Genomic DNA, 17,798 nt, shown 5'->3' with positions numbered 1-17,798 from the left:
TGGCGAACATGCTCCAGAAGCTGCTGAGAGATGGGGCTTTTCCCTGACCGTTGGAGATGGATCGGGTGAATAGAGCACCGGCGAGGAAGCCGCGGCAGGGAGACCCCCCCTCGGGCGATGGTGGTCAGGTTCCACAGGTACCTGGATAAGGAGCACGTTCTCCAGTGGACCAAGCGCACGCGGAGCTGTAAGTGGGACAACAGCATTTTGCGGGTGTACCAAGATTTAAGCATGGAGGTGGCCAAGAGGAGGGCAGACTTTAATCAAGTCAAGTCGATCCTGTTCAAGAAGCAAGTTAAGTTCGGACTGTTGTATCCGGCGCGACTTTGGGTTACGCAAGAGGACCAATATCATTACTTTGAGTTGCCCGAGGACGCTATGGAGTTCGCCAGGAGGAAAGGACTGGTGCCAACCTGAGAACATTCTGCTCTAAGTTTGAGAAACTGTTTTTCCTGGTCGTTTTAAATGCGGTTTGCACTGATTTACTCGTTCTTTCGTTTTCGTTCTTGGCTTTTCTCTTCGATAATTGTGTTTTGTTTAAGAAGGGGAAAGTAGTTTAAAACATTATTCGATTTCGGTGGGTTTTCTGTGTTGTGAGGGGGATGGTGGTGGGGATTTTTGACTATGGAATATTTTGAGTAGTATTACTTTGATCTGTAATATGGCAAGAGTTTGGCTTTGTTTTTCTTTATACTGACTTTGGTTGGCGCCTGTTTCTTAAAGGGGGCGATTGTCGGGGCTGGGTTGATGAGGGCGATGGTTTCGATGGGCGGGGGAGGGCAGGTAGGCAACAATAGGTGGGAGACATGCTGGCGCCGGAGTCGTGGGCCACCAGGCTAGCTGGGTGAGCTAGTCTGCGGGAGCGCAGTGGGGGGGTGTATACAATCAGATTAGGGATGGGGTTAGGTTACAGAGCGTTGTTGGTTGGGGGAGGGTTGTTCGGCTGACGAGGGAGGGATTTGATTTTAGAAGCGGAGAAGAGGTCGGGGATGGGCGCTGCCAGGAGGCGGGGCTACAGAGGCACGGCAGGGGCAGGCCCAGGAAAGGGGGTGGCTGACCGGCAAGGGGGGGGGGGGGGGGGGGGGGGTGCACGGTGCCCCCCAACTAGGCTGGTCACGTGGAACGTTAGAGGGCTAAATGGGCCGGTGAAGAGGACAAAGGTGTTCGCGCATCTTAGGGCTCTAAAGGCGTACGTGATAATGTTGCAGGAGACGCACCTGAAGGTAGCGGACCAGATTAGGTTGAGGAAGAGCTGGTTTAGTCAGGTATTCCACTCAGGGCTAGATACCAAGACCAGGGGGGTTGCGATTCTGGTGAACAAGCGGGTGCAGTTTGAGGTGGGAAGTATTGTTTCGGACGGGGGAGGTCGCTACGTTGTGGTTAGCGGTAAGCTGGAAGGGAGGAAGCTGGTCCTGGTCAACATATACGCGCCAAACTGGGATGATGCGGATTTCATAAAGAGGGTGCTGCGGAAGATACCCGACCTGGATTCCCACTAGCTGGTTATGGGAGGGGACTTCAATACAGTTATTGATCCAGGCCTGGACCGGTCGAGCTCAAAAACAGGCAGAGTGTCAGCAATGGGAAGAGAGCTGAGGGAGTTCATGGAGCAGATGGGGGGGGGGGGTCGTTGATCCATGGAGGTTTGGAAGGCCGACAGGGAAGGAGTTCTCTTTTTTTTCCCCACACGTCCATATGGTCTACTCCCGGATCGATTTTTTTATACTAAGTAGGGATCTACTGACAGGGGTGGTGGATGCGCAGTATTCAGCAATCACTATTTCCGACCATGCCCCGCATTGGGTCGAGCTACAGGTGTGTGAAGAGAGCTTCCATCGCCCGCAGTGGAGGCTGGATGTGGGACTGCTGGCAGACGAAGGGGTGTGCGAGGGGGTGAGGAAGTGTATACAAAACTACCTTCAGGTCAACGATACGGGGGAAGTCTCAACACCAGTGGTGTGGGAGGCGCTCAAGGCAGTGGTGAGAGGGGAGCTGATTTCAATCCGGGCTCACAGAGACAAGACGGACAGGGCAGAAATGGACCGACTGTTAGTGGAAATCCTGCAGATTGACAGGAGGTATGCAGGGACCCCGAGTGCAGAGCTCTTGAGGGAACGGAGGAGGCTGCAGGCGGAGTTTGGGTTGGTGTCCACGGGTAAGGCAGTGGAGCAGCTCGGAAAGGCGAGGGGTGCGGTATATGAACATGGAGAGAGAGGCAGCTAGGGCAATAGGTAAAGTGGTGGATGGAGGCGGTAACTTGGTAGGGGATGCGGCGTGTGTGAACAGGGCTCTCAAGGACTTTTATAGCAGACTCTATAGCTCGGAGCCCCCCGCGGGCCGGACGGGATGAGACGCTTCTTAGACAGCCTGACATTCCCAAAAGTGGGTAGGGAGCTAGTAGAAGGGCTGGGCGCCCCGATCAGAGCGGAGGAGATATTTGAGGGCTTAAAGGCCATGCAGTCAGGTGAAGCCCTGGGGCCGGATGGGTACTCGGTAGAATTTTATAAAAAGTTCTCCGGGATATTGGGACCGCTGCTGGTCAAGGTTTTTAAATGAGGCAAGGGACAGAGGGGTGCTGCCCCAGACGATGTTGCAGGCTACCATCTCCTTGATGGTAGCCTGCAACCCAGAGTCGTGTGGGTCTTATAGGCCGATCTCCCTCCTTAACGTGGATGCTAAACTGCTGGCAAAGCTTTTGGCCACTAAGATTGAGGATTGTGTGCCGAGTGTTATTAGGGAGGTTCGTTAAAGGTAGGCAACTGGTGGCGAAGATTGCTCAGTGTCATCATGATGCCCCCAGAGGGAAAGGAGGTGGAGGTAGTGGTGGCTATGGACTCGGAGAAGACGTTTGACCGGGTCGAGTGGGACTACTTATGGGAGGTGCTGGGACGGTTTGGATTTGGGGTGGGTTTCATCGGCTGGGTCAGGCTGCTATATCAGGCCCTGGAGGCGAGGGTGAGGGGTTCAGAGGGTTGGATCTGGAGACAGTGGAGGAGGCACGTGGGAGCAACAGGAGCATCAGTCTGGCCCCTGATATGTGAAAACCATCGGTTTGCTCCGGGGAGGTTGGATGGGGGGGTTTCGGGTATGGCGGAGGGTGGGGATTGAGCGGATGGGAGATTTGTTTTTGGAAGGGAGCTTCCATGGCTTCAGGGCGCTAGAGGCCAAGTTTGGGTTGACGAGGGGGAGTGAATTCCGGTATATACAGGTGCGGGACTTTTTGCGCAGGCAGGTGACATCTTTTCCACTCTTGCCACTAAGGGGGATCCAAGATAGGGTAATGTCTAGAGGATTGGGGGGGGGGGGGGGGGGGGGAAAAGAGAGAGTGTCACAGATATTTACAAGGAGCTCATGGGGGCGGAGGAGATGCAGACCGAGAAGCTGAGGCATAAATGGGAGGAGGAGTTGGGAGGGGAAATTGAGGAAGGCCTGTGGGCAGACGCGCTGAGCAGGGTTAATGGGACGGCAACATGTGCCAGGCTTGGCCTGATTCAATTTAAGGTCATCCACCGGGCCCACATGACAGTGTCCTGGATGAGCAGATTCTTCGGCGTAGAGGACAGGTGTGTAAAGTGTCTGAGAGGACCGGCAGATCATGTCCACATGTTTTGGGCGTGTCCAAAACTTAGGAGATACTGGCAGGGGTTCGAGGACGTCATGTCTAGAGTATTGAACACGAGGGTGGCAATGAGTCCAGAGGTGGCGGTTTTTGGGGCTTCAGAGGCCCCGGAAGTCCAGGGGGAGAAAGAGGCCAACGTTTTGGCCTTTGCTTCCCTGGTAGCCCGGAGACGGATACTTCTAGCTTGGAAGGACTCAAAGCCCCCAAGTCGGAAGCCTGGCTGTCAGACATAGCGGGTTTCCTGGGCTTAGAGAAAATCAAGTTCGCCTTGAGAGGGTCGTAGTTAGGGTTCGCCTGGAGGTGGCGATCTTCCTTGCTGAAGTTGAGGTCCTTGTGGGTGGTGATCTCTTCAGAATGTGAGGTGTTGAAAACCATCAGCGAGTTTGGATCTTTTAAGGACTACCATCCATTAGAACCCCCAGACTCTAGGTCTTCCTCTGGGGAATTGCCTTCACACAGGAAATTTAGGTCTGTGCAATTCTATCATGTGACCACCAGATGGACTCAGTCTTCCTGAGATATTAATGGAGTTTTCAGCATATTTTACATCCACTCTGTATTTCAACTGCTTGTCTGATCTTTGTGCAGAGATGCTCGTTGTACCGTGAAGAGAGTCCTTACACTGGGCTTTTCCTCAACACCATTTAGACAAAGGATTAGACTGTTACAGACCTGGTGGGAGAACCTGCTTCCAGCCTTTCAAAGAGTAGTACCCTTCACAGGTCTGGCTACTGCCTGCAGTCTTTTATGTAGGAGTGCCTTCCTACCTGGCTGGGAGCCTCTTAAATTGCCTGGCAGAGAGAAAGCTGAGAGAGAGTGCCTTAAAGCTTCTTCATGCTTGGATCTTTCACAGAACTGACAAAATGGGGTTTGCTTCTCCTATTCCAGAGGTTTCTGAAAAGCTACACCAATTGCAAACGAGAATCGATCCAAGGCCCGAATTTCAAATGGGCTGATTGGCTGCTTGCCAAATCCATCAATATGACATCCCCGGCTATGCCACAGAGCATACTAAATGAGAGGGGATCTGCCGGATCAGTCCACATAGCAGCTTGCAGCAGGGGGGGGGGGGGGGGGGGGGGGGGGTTCCAGTTCAAAACCAAAAATCTGTGATTTTAAAACCAGCCAGGAGGACAGATATTAAAAGAGAAACACAAAGCAGACAAGGGTTTTAACAAGTTCCTTACAACTGTCTGTCAGCATGCCAAGTTCAAAATCTGTGAGACATAGGTAAAAGTATTCTCTTTAATGCGATGGGTACCATATTTAACCTCTCAACAACTTCCAGGTTTTGAGCACAGACAGCCTCTTTTGAAAATTCAGGTGTGTGAGAACCTGATTATATCTCATTCGGTGATCTCTCCAGCCAAAATCCCGTTATGACCCTTTCGCTAGAGTAGTGGCCATAACAGGATTTGCACCCACTGCGAAAGGGCCCAGAAATCCCCCCCCCCACCCCCACCTGTATCTTTTGTTTTGTTTCTACCATTTTGAAGCACTTCAGGGAACCTTCAGCAGTAATTCAATATATAGTTTATAAAATACAATCCATTTATAATTGAACTTACAAAGTTAGGGTTTCAACACAATCAGCAGGAAAAGGGTAGGAAGGAGTGGACCATTTCTGGTCGGTCAACTTGCAGATTTCAGAGTCATGTACAACCACCAAGTGGAATGACAGCATGGAAGCCAGTTAGTTTGTTAGACATGTCCTGCTTTGATCAAAATGGGAAACAAATCAGATTCTTACTTCTCCAAAACAGGAGGATCTTCAGGGCCTTTGTTCTGAAACTCGAGCAGTTCTAGAAAACTCTGCATATACCTGTGAAAGAAGTAAAGAAAAAGGTTGTAGTCAGTCACACCATAATCAACGATTTCACGATCAATGATGTCAATGTACCTGGCATAATATTTAACCAAAAACATTTTATGGGTAATGTTGATTAGGAAAATCCATGCAAAATGAACTTGTTCACTTAACCTCAAAAATAAGGCAAACACCATGGAACGATTAGTAGCATTTGTCCCCATGTAGGTCAAGATCAAAATTGAAACTCACCAAAACTGGCTACGGGGGTAATAGACAACGGGAGCGATGACAGGGCCAAGGGACACACACCACAAACAAGCCACCCAATTACATTAAAGTTTATTGAAATGATATTCCCAACTTTATTACATCTTTATCTTGTCCACCATCACTACTGTCATCACTTTTACTGTTACATTGGCAGCACCGTCTTCTCTAGTGAAGACAGGTGTAAAGTGCTCATTTAGTACGAAAGCAAAATACTACTGATGCAGAAATTCCGATGCAGGGTCATCAACCTGAAATACTAATTCTGTTTCTCTCCACAGATGCGGACTGAGCTGCTGATAATTTCCAGTGCTTTGTTCTTATTACTCATCTTGTACTTGAGCCATACTCTGCATCCACAGGTGATCATTTTTTTTGTCAATTGTCCCATTCTTCCTTTGACCACCTATCTTTAGTTTTAAAGTGCTTATGAAGTACTTTTGGTTTCCTTTTTTGTTAGCTGTTAAATCTATTCTCTCCCTTTTATTCTCTCTTTCAGATCTCCACTGTACTTTTATGTGTTCAGTTGCTTCATGTATTCAGTTTCATTTTAACCTCTATATCTTGTTATCCAAAGAGGTTTAACTTTGGATGCACTTACAATTCCCCTCATTGAAAGGTGTCTGCTCTGTACCTGAACCATCTACTCTTTGAAGGCTACAATCATAAGTGTATGATTTGCCACAATTATGATCCCAGACCAGGCCCCAACAGTGGCTAGGATACTGGAACAACACCCCAATATTTTGTTTTATTTTCCAAGACAGAATACTTCACTCCAGGAGTGATCGCACAAAGAAATAGTGATTTGGTATTTTAAAACAAAACGTTATTATTAACGCAATATTAAACTCTTTAACATCACACCCGAAAACAGCTTACAATTACCCCTTTAACAATACTACTCAAGTACAATGCCCTTAATTACTATTGCTATTCCAAATTAAACATGAAAAAAAGACATACGTCTCTTAATCCATTCTACATCCCAATCGCACAGAGTAATACTTGCTTTCCAGAACAGATATGGCTCCTGCTAGAACCCCTGCAGACCTCTGATTGGATGTCTTCAAAAAGCTGGTTCAACTGGTTTGTTTCAGCTTTCCCCTTATCCTCAGACAAATCTGCTCTGCTTTAAATACAATTACTGTGAGCAAAATACTTTACTTGTGGTCCAAACGGGTAGCCAGATTGGAACTCAACTCAAAAAGCTTTCTCAAAATGTCTGAATACCTTAGATCCACCCAGTCATGACATCATCACTCAAGCTGAAAACAAATTCTCTCTCCATGCTGTGCTGAAAACACATTAACTCCTTAGGGACTCCCCACTCCTTAAGGACTCCTCCTAGTCAAAAAAACATTCCATTGCCCAGGCTGAAAACATTGCTCGAATCAATTTCACCTCTGACTCCAAAAGTTTTCTGGTCTTGCAAAACAAGATTATTTTTTAAAAACGTGACTACTGCAGTCAAACACACACTAGCCCACAGCTTTAAACTCTTAAATTGCCAAATGTTTATAACCCAATATACCTAAATCCTGCATTTGTCACACCACCACAATGTTTGCCAACCTCCCTTGTCCTTTTGTTGGCAACTCAGCTACAGCAAGTGACCAATTTGGCTTCATTTGGTGACCAATTATTTGACATCCAGATGGAGGCTACAACTTAGCAGCTATGACAGCATATTTCATCCTGTGGCTTGGTTACTTTGGTTGTTTTTACAAGGGTTGCACACCTCCCATAATCATCCAAGATCCACCTCAAAAAAAAAAATTCAGAATATTAGCAGCACACTTTATTTCAATTTACTTCAATGTGCCCAACAGATTGGATTACCGCCACCTTCAAGTTGGTTACACTTCAACACCTTCTGCAAGAGTTATGGATTGATAGGATGTGCATTTTTATATCGCGATTCTAATTTGTGAGTAATTCACAAGCCACATAGGAACATAAGAACTATGAGTTGGAGTAGGCTATTCATAATTCAAATCTGCTCCATATTCAATGAGATGGTCGATATTCTACCTCAACTCAATCTTCCCGCACTATTCCCATAACTCCATGATTCACTAAATACTGTTGACCTGTATCTTAAATGTACTCACGAATGTGCACCTACAGCTCTCTGGCATAAAGATAAACGTGAAGCAATGTTTCACCTTTGACATGGCTGATCACTTATTCAGGAGGTGGTGACTCAATGTTCTAGGTTCTCCAGCTAAGGGAAACATCTTCTCAGCATCTACCTTGTAAAATGTTATATATGTACTTCGATCACCTCTCGTATTGTTTAAACTCCAGGGAACATAGGCCTAGTTGACAGTCACAGAAAAAAAACATCCTTCTGCACTTGAGCCTTCCGCTTCCCTACAAAATGTCCTTGAATCGCTTCTGTACAACCAAATCTGTTCTTTCTTTAACTATTTCCACATATAGAACTCTGTTACATAAGCAGTTCAGCAAGCAACAACAACACCGAGCAACTGGGTTTTGGTCAGACATGAGAAGTTGATCTTTTGTAAAATCCTGACCTAGAAATTTGACAGCTCAGTGCCTGGTTTTCAGAAACAAAAGACCCTTTAAACCTCCAACGTGGCAGAAGGAATTGCAGCTCATTAAGAAACAGAAGTTGCTAACTGCCATTTTAGTATCAGCAAAAAAAAAAAAAGGCATGCAGGGGCCATGCCTAAATTGGCATAAGCACTTTGCATATTGAAATAAATGGCCTGTTGCCTGCAATATTTGGTTGCACCCAACACCAGGTTGGTTGCATTCCTGAGACCAAGTTCAAAAGTGCCTCCTCGTTCCACATTCAAAACTTCAGACCACAGGGTAAGGGATCATTTTGCTGAAGCAGACAGTCTGTGCCCACATCTCTATCCTCAGTTTTTTATTGCGAGCAGGGAATCCCTTCCTGTGTTTAGCTGTTGGTTCTATTTTAATAATGTGACCTGCTTTTTCATTGGAGAAGGACCACCACAAAATTCATATAAACCTTTTGAAAAGTGTTATTTTAAAATGTCTGCTTACACTACCATCTCATTGGATTCGGAGTTCCCTTTTCCCACTAGCAGCACATCCCTGCCCATGGGTTTCTCAGTGGCATGGGGGGGGGGGTGGCTTCAATAGGAAATGACGCACCATCGAGAAACACGTGCTGGGGAACTGGAGAACCCGCCCATTAACTCCAAAAAACAAATTCAGAAGTAAAAGCCCACAAGCATTACACATAACCACAATGTAAAATCATACATTGCACATCTCTACCTCTCATGCAATGAAATGTCCCAGAGTATGAAAGATGCCAAGAATATTTTGGTTTTGCCAGTAAAAAATTAAAATGCCACTTTTGTTGAGAGCAGAGCAAATACCTGCAAAACCTCATCAGTAAGTCCTGTATGTTTCACTTCAAATTGTAAGATCAGCATAAAACAAACAGCACGCTTTCCATTGCCATTCTAAGACTAGGATTTGCTGTAAAAGGAATATCCCAGAGACTTTTTTGATAATTAGCCTAGTATCTGCCAGTTCCTAATGTGACAAAATAAGTTTGAAAAGGACCCGAGGAGCAGCAATTTAACTACTGCTTGTGAACCTCAACAATATTAGGCAATTTCATATGCAAAATTTGAAACTTGCATGCTATATTATGTCACCAAAAATAGATTACTTCTATACAGGGTAATATTGATCATAGAATCATGCCAAAAAATTACACAGGATAAATATAATATCAATTCTCAACAATGTTAATTTTAAAGTATAACTAGGTACATCAGTCATCTGCTGTTATTCATGAAAATAGCACACAATTGCTTCTAAATCATGAGAAACTGTATTAAAACTTGTACTGCAGGTGTATAATTTCACCATGACCACATTAATCTTAGTACAGCGAATATTAGATTTTTGAATAGAGTCCATGTACAGAAATTTCTCTGTATTGGTGTTGACTGTAGATTCTATGATTCTATGAAAACACAGTCCACTTCATTCCTCTGCTAATCTCTTACATATGGTATGTACTTACCAGCTCTGGACAAGTCTCACAGACGGCCTGCTAAGCAGGTTATCAGGTAACAAGTTCACTTCTCTCATTGTATTAGCCAATCGAACTGGTAGCTCCTTTCGCAAGAACATAAAAGATGTCTTTTCACATGCATTATCAAGGCCTGAGGGCAAAAAAAAAGGAATTAAACATTCTACATTACTGCAAAAATGTATTCAATAGCCACACAATTAGCGCAGGGTCTGGACAATCATATGGGCTCATACCCATTGCAAAGTGTTGAAATAAAATGCATTTGAGGAGTGTTCAGCCCCTTTGAATCCTGACTCCGTAATCAAAAACTGAGATCAAAAACAGTATGACTGGCTAGGCTGCCATCCTCAGCTTTTACGTAAAAACCAAATTACCCAATTCCTTTTTGTTAAGTGTCTAATGCCAATTACCTTAAGTGATGTTTATTTTAATTGGATCAATTCAATAACAAACAGTGAAAAATTAGCTTGCATTTATGTAACAGCTTTCATGCCCTCATGGCATCCACTGCAAAGCTAGTGAGAGAAAAAACAGCCATCCTGCACACAGCAAGATCCCACAAACAGCAATAAATTACCAGGTAATCTGCTAGAGTGGTGTAAATATAACAGCACTCAAACATTAGATTGTTATAAATACTTACAGCAGAAACATGAAGCACCATAGCACCATAGAAGATTTTACTTAAAATTGCGAAAATAACTGTTTCCCAATTTCAATACATTATACACACAAACATCTTGATTACATTTCATTTAGTTGTGATTTTAAGTTAAAAATTTGGAAATAATGTGAGGTTATTGTATAAAAGCAAAATGGTGTGGATGTTGAGATCTAAAATAATTAGAGAAAGAGTTAGTGTTCCTTCGGGACTCAAGTTCTCTGAACATTAACTCTGTTTCTCTCTCCACAGATGCTGCCAGGCCTCCTGAGTTTTTCCACCACTTTCTGATTTTATGTTTTGCAACTCTGAATCAGAAAGGTTGGCATTTTTTAAACTTTTAAAGGCTGTCATTGGAATTCAAAAAGGCTGCTCTAGTAACAAGCCAATCCAAATGACAATTCCACATTGAGGAAAATAATCGTTAATTTAACAGAAAGTATGAAGTATACACAAAAGCAAAGTTTAACCCTTTGGCCTAGAATTGTTCTGTGATCAGAGCCATTAGAAACCCCATCAAGTACTGTATAAGACCAATTTGATGCCAAACCTTTTTGAAAATTTCCCTGATTGAATGCATTAATGTAGCTACATCTTTCGTTCACAACAGTAATCCAGAATACATGTACATATTTCTGGAGAAGCAACATGACATTTGCAATCTGATCACACTATAAATATCCTTGTACTGAAGGTCAATGCTTTGCTGCAAGTTTGTTTACAGCAACTGAGGTACAATATATATAACAAACTAAGATCATATCCAGCAAGTGTTGTGCACTGTTTTTTGTTTTTTTTTTTAAAATCAGCTTTGTTAAAAAAATCAATTACAATAACCAAGTTATTGATTTGTAATAACTTTGTATAGTCTGTACGAGATAGTTACAATAAATGCTGAAAGGCATAGGGCGGGATTTCCAAACAAATAGCAACGTGTCAGGTTCTAACTGAAAACTGACGTGTTTCTCTCCAGAAACACAGCCAGGTTTTCTGTCCAGATCTTCTGACACTGTCATATACAAAATTGGGGGTGCGGTTTGCCCGTTACTCTGGCAGGGTGGGGCAGGTCCGAGAGCCAGCAAGCCGAGCTGCAGGCATCAGATGGTGCCCTGATCAGCAAGAAAGTCGAACTCTCTTGCCCACAGACATGGAGGACCCCCCCCCCCCCCCCCCCCCCCCCCACACACACACAATGGAAGTATCAGAGGCCAGAGGCCACTCTTTCTTCTCCACAACCCCTGCCACACGTTCGCCAGGGTGTACTGCCCAGCCTTGACCCTCGACCCCAGGCCCCTCTGGTGTGGTCATCACAACGGAGTCTTGTTTTCCGAAACCAGTAGTCATTCACACCAGTATGACATCATGCCGCCAGCAAGGAACATTACCCCAAACCTTCCTGCCCTGTGTAAAGCCGTTTAATGATACTTAAATCAATGTAACTTTGTGCAAATCTCAGGCCACGGTCTCGCCGATGAAAATGCCATTATAGCTCTCATCAGGTTTAGCGGCCATAATGGGATTCACACCCAAGGCAAAAAAGACACAAAGAAAACCTCACCCACAATATTTTAAATGAACTGTTGCCTTCCTCTACCATGTAAAAGTAATATTGTGTTGTATTGATCAATATTGTATCACAGAAATAAGTTACAATTTGTAATGAATTTCAATTTGTTATAATATTCCAGCAGGTTATATGCTAGAAGGGACATGTACAGCATTCATCTAAATTATTTTCCCATTTAGGTGTAACACAGATTATGTTAGAAGCTCTACCATAGACATGGCCTTCCCCACTGTTTGAAAGAAGTTTAATTTATAGTTACAAATTGGAAATTTCTTTCTCTAAAATTCTTGCAAATAGCATTCTACAACGACTACTAAATCAGAACAACAAATATTCTGGTTTTACAGCAAAACATTAAACTACAGATGGTATTGTGATCACTCGGGTTAATTTAGGTCAGCTCGAGCTGTTCAATTTTGGGTTCAAACTCTTCTAGCATTTGACCACAATCACATCAGGAAATGCTATATTATCGATCAATAGAACATCAAATCATGCAACATGAAAGATCTCATGGTATACCAAGTGTCCAGTCCAACATCCTTCCATCAACAAACCCCACTCTAACAATGCTTACTGACCATTGCCATGTGTCAATTGTTTAAAAAAAATTTTTAAGTATTTACCCACGTAACCCTGACTGCAAGTTAATCCATTAGGGGGCTGTTTAGCACAGGGCTAAATCGTTGGCTTTGAAAGCAGACCCAGGTAGGCCAGCAGCACGGTTCAATTCCCGTAATAGCCTCCCCGAACAGGCGCCGGAATGTGGCGACTAGGGGCTTTTCATAGTAACTTCATTTGAAGCCTACTTGTGACAATAAGCAATTTTAATTTCATTTCATTTTCATTAGCAAGTAGCACTTTTGAAATGTTCCAAGGACATGTGGTGCAATATGAATGGCAATTCCTTCTGTTCTGGCTTGGAATTTGTGGTAAGAATAATGTTGTTGACGTATACAATGAAAAGGTACAGTCAAGGATAAAAGGGGTTTGCAACAAAAGTAGGTGTTTAATCAATAGTGGGAAGGAAATAGAGTGGAGACTTGCTGCCAGGTTAGAGGCATTATTCTGGGAGACTTTAATTATCCACTTACTGACTCGGACAGAAAAAGGGAATCTAATTTCCAACATCTATGCTCCTTCTTCAAGTATTGTGTCATTGGGCCCACTGAGGCGGGGACTGATGAAGGTATTGCTAGATCCAATTATGAGTGTTTTGAGTAATGAATTGATTTGACAGATCAGCTAAATGTAGGTAAGCACCTTGGAAGAAATGACAATACTATGGTAAGATTAAAGATGCAAGATGAAAAGGAAATAGTCAGTCAGGAGCTAGAACACCAGAAAAGATTAGAGTAAATTTTAAAGTGAGCTTGGTGTGGTGGAAGGAAAACTTGGCACACAGGATTGATGCTTTTAAAGAGAGACTGCAAATGAATGTCACATCAAAAAGGAAACTGCTGGGATAAAGAGGTTAGCAACTACCCCTTTAATTTTTCATTAGTTCTTCATTTTTACAATAACCGATATTTGGACCTATCTTACAGTGAATTGCAGGTGCATAGTCTCATCCCAGCACCCTGGCATAATACACTTCAAATATTTGTAAAGAACCACTTACTCATTCAACTAAAGAACAAACATGAGTTAAATGAATAATTTTGTGATCAGAGTACATCCGTTAAAGCGATTTTAATATACAGGGTGCCACAATTACATTTGAAATCATTTTAAATTATATTTGTTGATAGCAACTTGAATTGTATCTTCCCAAAGTTTTGACCAATTACGAATTTAAAAGTCACTCAATCTACAGGGCTGTCGGGAATTTATGACTATTGGCCTGCAAATCCAAAGTACTGTCATCGGTTATTAATCGATCAGCTAAGAGTCTAGAAAGCAACAATTTGGATCACGAGATTTCCCGATAGCTTAGGGTGGGAAGGAGGATGGGCACGGTGAAAAGAATATTTATTTATAAGGAAAAATCATTTGTCATATAGGAAGTATACAGCAAATATCTCATCCGGACTAGAAATTGATGCTTTTGAATTTTAGAGCATAGAAACCAGCCGTTCAGCCCAACAGATTTATGCATATCTATGCTCCACACGAGCTTCCATCCAGCTCAATGCATCTCAGTATCAACATGCCCTTTTCTTTTTCATGCACTTACCTAGCTTCCCCTTATATGCATCTAAGATATCTGCCATAACTATTCCATGCAGTAGCAAGTTCCACATTGAGTAAAGGATTTTCTCAACTAAGTTATACGATCCCTAGATTAGGACTATTCCACAAGTGGAAACATTTCCTCAACATCAATACATCAACAGGGGCCTTTCAAGTGAAGTTAGGTTGGAGGGAGCTTGTATGAAACAAAGGCCAGTCAGGCCAAATAGCCTGTTTCTGTGTTGTAAGTTTTATGTCATAACTATAAAACACATTCATAATTTCAAACACCTTCATCAGGTCACCTCTCAGTCTTCTTGTTTCCAGAAGAGCCCCAGCCTATTCATCCTTTCATGACAGTAGAGCCTCTCAGTACAGTCGTCAGCCTTTTCAATCTATCTGCACTTTCCCCAATGCTCCCATCTTTTCTCTAATATGTATGGTACATATAGTACTCTAAAATATGGTAAAACCAAGGTCTAGACAAGATTATAATAAATTATATAATCGCTGCTCATCAATTCTAGATTTGAGGAAATGAACCCCAGTGCTTTGTTGAATGTTTTATCCCTCTGTTCAGCTGTGTTGATATTTTTCATATGTGAATCTGTATCCCTCGATCCCTTATCGGATTTAGCATTTGGGCTCACTTTCCAAGAAGTAGATGGTTTCCTTATTCCTATCATTATTTCAATATAGCCAAGTGAATTGATAATCATTTGCCATTTACAGGCCCACTGGATGTTTGGTAGTGAGCTTGATTGAGTCAGTCTTCCTCAGGTGTTAATGATATCCCCGAACCCTGGTTCGCCCAATTTGATGTGACCCACATTTTGAAATTGTACTTCTGATTCTTGGAAAGAAGTTCTGGAACATTTGTGAAATTGCCTTAACCAAAGATGCAAAAATTTGAAGTAACCGCAATTGGAAGAAAAGATGACATGACATGACACATCTGCCACTTATTCTCGAATATCCATTCTGCATAAAACTTGTTGATGAATAAAAAATTAAAACCAGCTTGCTTCTCCACATGCAATAGTTGTACAAAAAAGACACTGTACAACATGGTTCAGCGATAGCACTCTTGACCACAAGTCATGGGTTTAAGTCGCACTACTGAGCAGGTGCTGCACTGTCAGAGGCATACTGTTTGCCTTGTCAGGGACATGCCGTTTGCCCTCTTAGGTGGATGTAAAAGACCCAATGGCATAATTTGAAAAATAGATGGGGATTTCTCTTGGACTGCATGCAAACATCTCTTCCGCAATCAACACCAGTGGAACAGTTTAAGTGGCCATTTACTTAATTGCTGCTTGTGGGACCTTGCTGAGGGTAATTTGGTCACTACGTTTGCTTACTTCAACTGTAAAGTACATTGGAGCATTCCAAGATTGTGAAAGGCATTATTTAACTGTTAATGACTGCTTTTATCTTTAACAGTAAAGCCATTTTGTAACTACACTTCACCATTTTTTAATGCTCACCATTTTTTAATGCTTCATATAAAATGTAATTCAACAAGTATCAAAATCTCTGCATTTAGACGACATTGATCGGAATGTCTGAACCACTCAATTCAGTTGCAAGTTACAGACACTTATTATCTACATATGTTAACAATGGAATCGGTTTAGCAATTTTACAAACAAACCGCTGCCAAATGGTTCCTGCCAAATTACCAAATCATCCCTGGATGTTAAAAGACTGCTGTGATTTCAGCAGACATTTGAAAGATGATGGGCTGATTCTATGGAGCGCGATATTGCTGCTATGAGTTCTGAGAAAATTAACAATTGAGATTTATTACCATCTGTTGGGGAGCTACTTGTACTTTGGTGAAGCTTGTTGATTTCTATATTTTGGAACCCAGCAGGTCCAGGAAAAGATAAATGGCAAATTAATGTCCCTTTCGATGCCACAAAAATCATTTGGATTATGAACTTTTCTTCAGTGGCTGGCTATGCTATTTGCATAGAGCATAGATCATGAAATAAAACCTATAACTTTTGATTGACATTGCATGATGCAAGATCATTGCTTTTCAAATTACAAATTGCTGTAATGAAGCAAAACATTTCTTCCCCTTTCAAGAACTTCACCGGTGTATTAGGTATAACAGAAGCCATAGCACCTTTTCTCACCACAACATTGTTGGTCCCCTCCCTTTTAACTTACATCACCAATTTGGATTCAGATGCACAGTGGAAATGGGACTCTTTTGCCAGTGGACACTATTGAGACAGCAAAGGATATCATAAATTGCTAGATCAAATCTAAAAATGGCTGAGGCAGATAAAATTCAATACTAACAAGTGAAATGACACAGACTAAAACAAAAATGAAGCAAAACGAATGCTCTAAATGCAACTGAACTAAGGGTTAAATTAAAAGATTTTGAGTGTTTGCACCAGTTTGGACATTGCCTGTGACCAAGGAAAATAAAAATTACGCTTCAATCTTAACCAAATACCAATCAAATTAAAATTTTAAAGACACAATTTGCTTGTGCGCTAGTTTGCATTCTTCAAAATCTGCCTTGATATGATTTCATAAAATGAAGCATTCACTGTACCGTCGAGTTCAAAGAGCTACTGGGCACCGAACCAAACAACCCAACTTCACATTCCGCACGACAGAAACAAGCTTTCCTAGTGAAACACTAGCTAAAATCAATTTTCAAAATCTAATTTTATTTACTTTATAATACGATTCAAAGATGGAGCCTCAGGTCATGTCAAAAGTTATTAAATGGATACCATAATCGGAAAAACTACTTCAAGGTAGACCATAAAAGTAAGTCAGGAGTCACTGGTTTAAAGAGCTGAAAACTTATCTTAATGCACCTCCTTATACAAAGAATGATAAATGAGTGGAAAAGCCTTCTGACACCACTTAAGGCTGAATGTTGGGATGAATGGAAGAAAATGCAAAATATTTTCTGGATGGATAAGCAGAGGCATCAAAGGGCCTTCCTCATTCACATCCACCTTATGGTCTCAATTTCCTGATGTTTACTGCCTTCAACATGGTAGCCACCCCACTTCTTTCTGAACCTCCTCCCAAGAGGGGAAAACTCTCTTCCAAGTCATTACACCTAAACTTTCAATTTTTCAACTCTCCAGCTTTTCATTCTTCATTTCCCATGATGATTCCACAGATATGAGTTCCAAACACTCGCTGATCTCTACCTTTAATGCCCTCAGTCCCAGTAAAACCCTTATATTCACACAAAATGGTCATTACACCTGGTTTGGAGCTTTCTTTAATCCCTTCAATCCAAGGGATGTACTTGGGCACATCTGGCGCAGAGCTTTTTAGCCATCCAACAGCAGATGTGAGTTATACCAAGCACCATATAATCTCGGTCTCCTCTCCGAAAACTGCTCACAACCCCAGGATCATCCTGGAAAGCAAATGTAATCATCCTTTCTCCTAATTCCTCTCCTCTACCACCTCCAACAAGTGTGAGGAGTTCATGGACATTTTGACTGCAAGACTGAAAACAATTGTTCAGTTGCCTTCTGCAACTCTTCGCCTACCATGTTAAATCTCATGCACTGTCTACAGGCTGGATTCTCTGCTGGCGGGATTCTCCACTGCGCGGCAGCACACCCACCATGCCTGGGGATTTCCCGACGGAGTTGGGCT

The 17,798-nt window shown here is 42.7% G+C and overlaps 1 protein-coding gene across 2 annotated transcripts in view; it reads right to left on the bottom strand.

Annotated features, from left to right (window-relative positions):
* The window catches only part of pdk3a (pyruvate dehydrogenase kinase, isozyme 3a), a 91,212-nt gene that overhangs the window by 70,228 nt on the left and 3,186 nt on the right, over nucleotides 1-17,798 (bottom strand). For both annotated transcript variants that reach the window (XM_072513946.1, XM_072513947.1), the window contains exons 2-3: nucleotides 9,736-9,877; nucleotides 5,370-5,441 (exon numbers count right to left, since the gene is read on the bottom strand). In XM_072513946.1, the coding sequence (XP_072370047.1) occupies nucleotides 5,370-5,441; nucleotides 9,736-9,877 (214 nt within the window). The remainder of the gene's footprint in view (nucleotides 1-5,369; nucleotides 5,442-9,735; nucleotides 9,878-17,798) is intronic.

The sequence above is a fragment of the Scyliorhinus torazame genome, chromosome 8 (genome assembly GCF_047496885.1).
Source record: "Scyliorhinus torazame isolate Kashiwa2021f chromosome 8, sScyTor2.1, whole genome shotgun sequence".
In the NCBI taxonomy this organism is placed as follows: Eukaryota; Metazoa; Chordata; class Chondrichthyes; order Carcharhiniformes; family Scyliorhinidae; genus Scyliorhinus; species Scyliorhinus torazame.
Note: the sequence above shows the minus strand (reverse complement) of the source record. Positions and strands in the feature narration are given on the sequence as shown.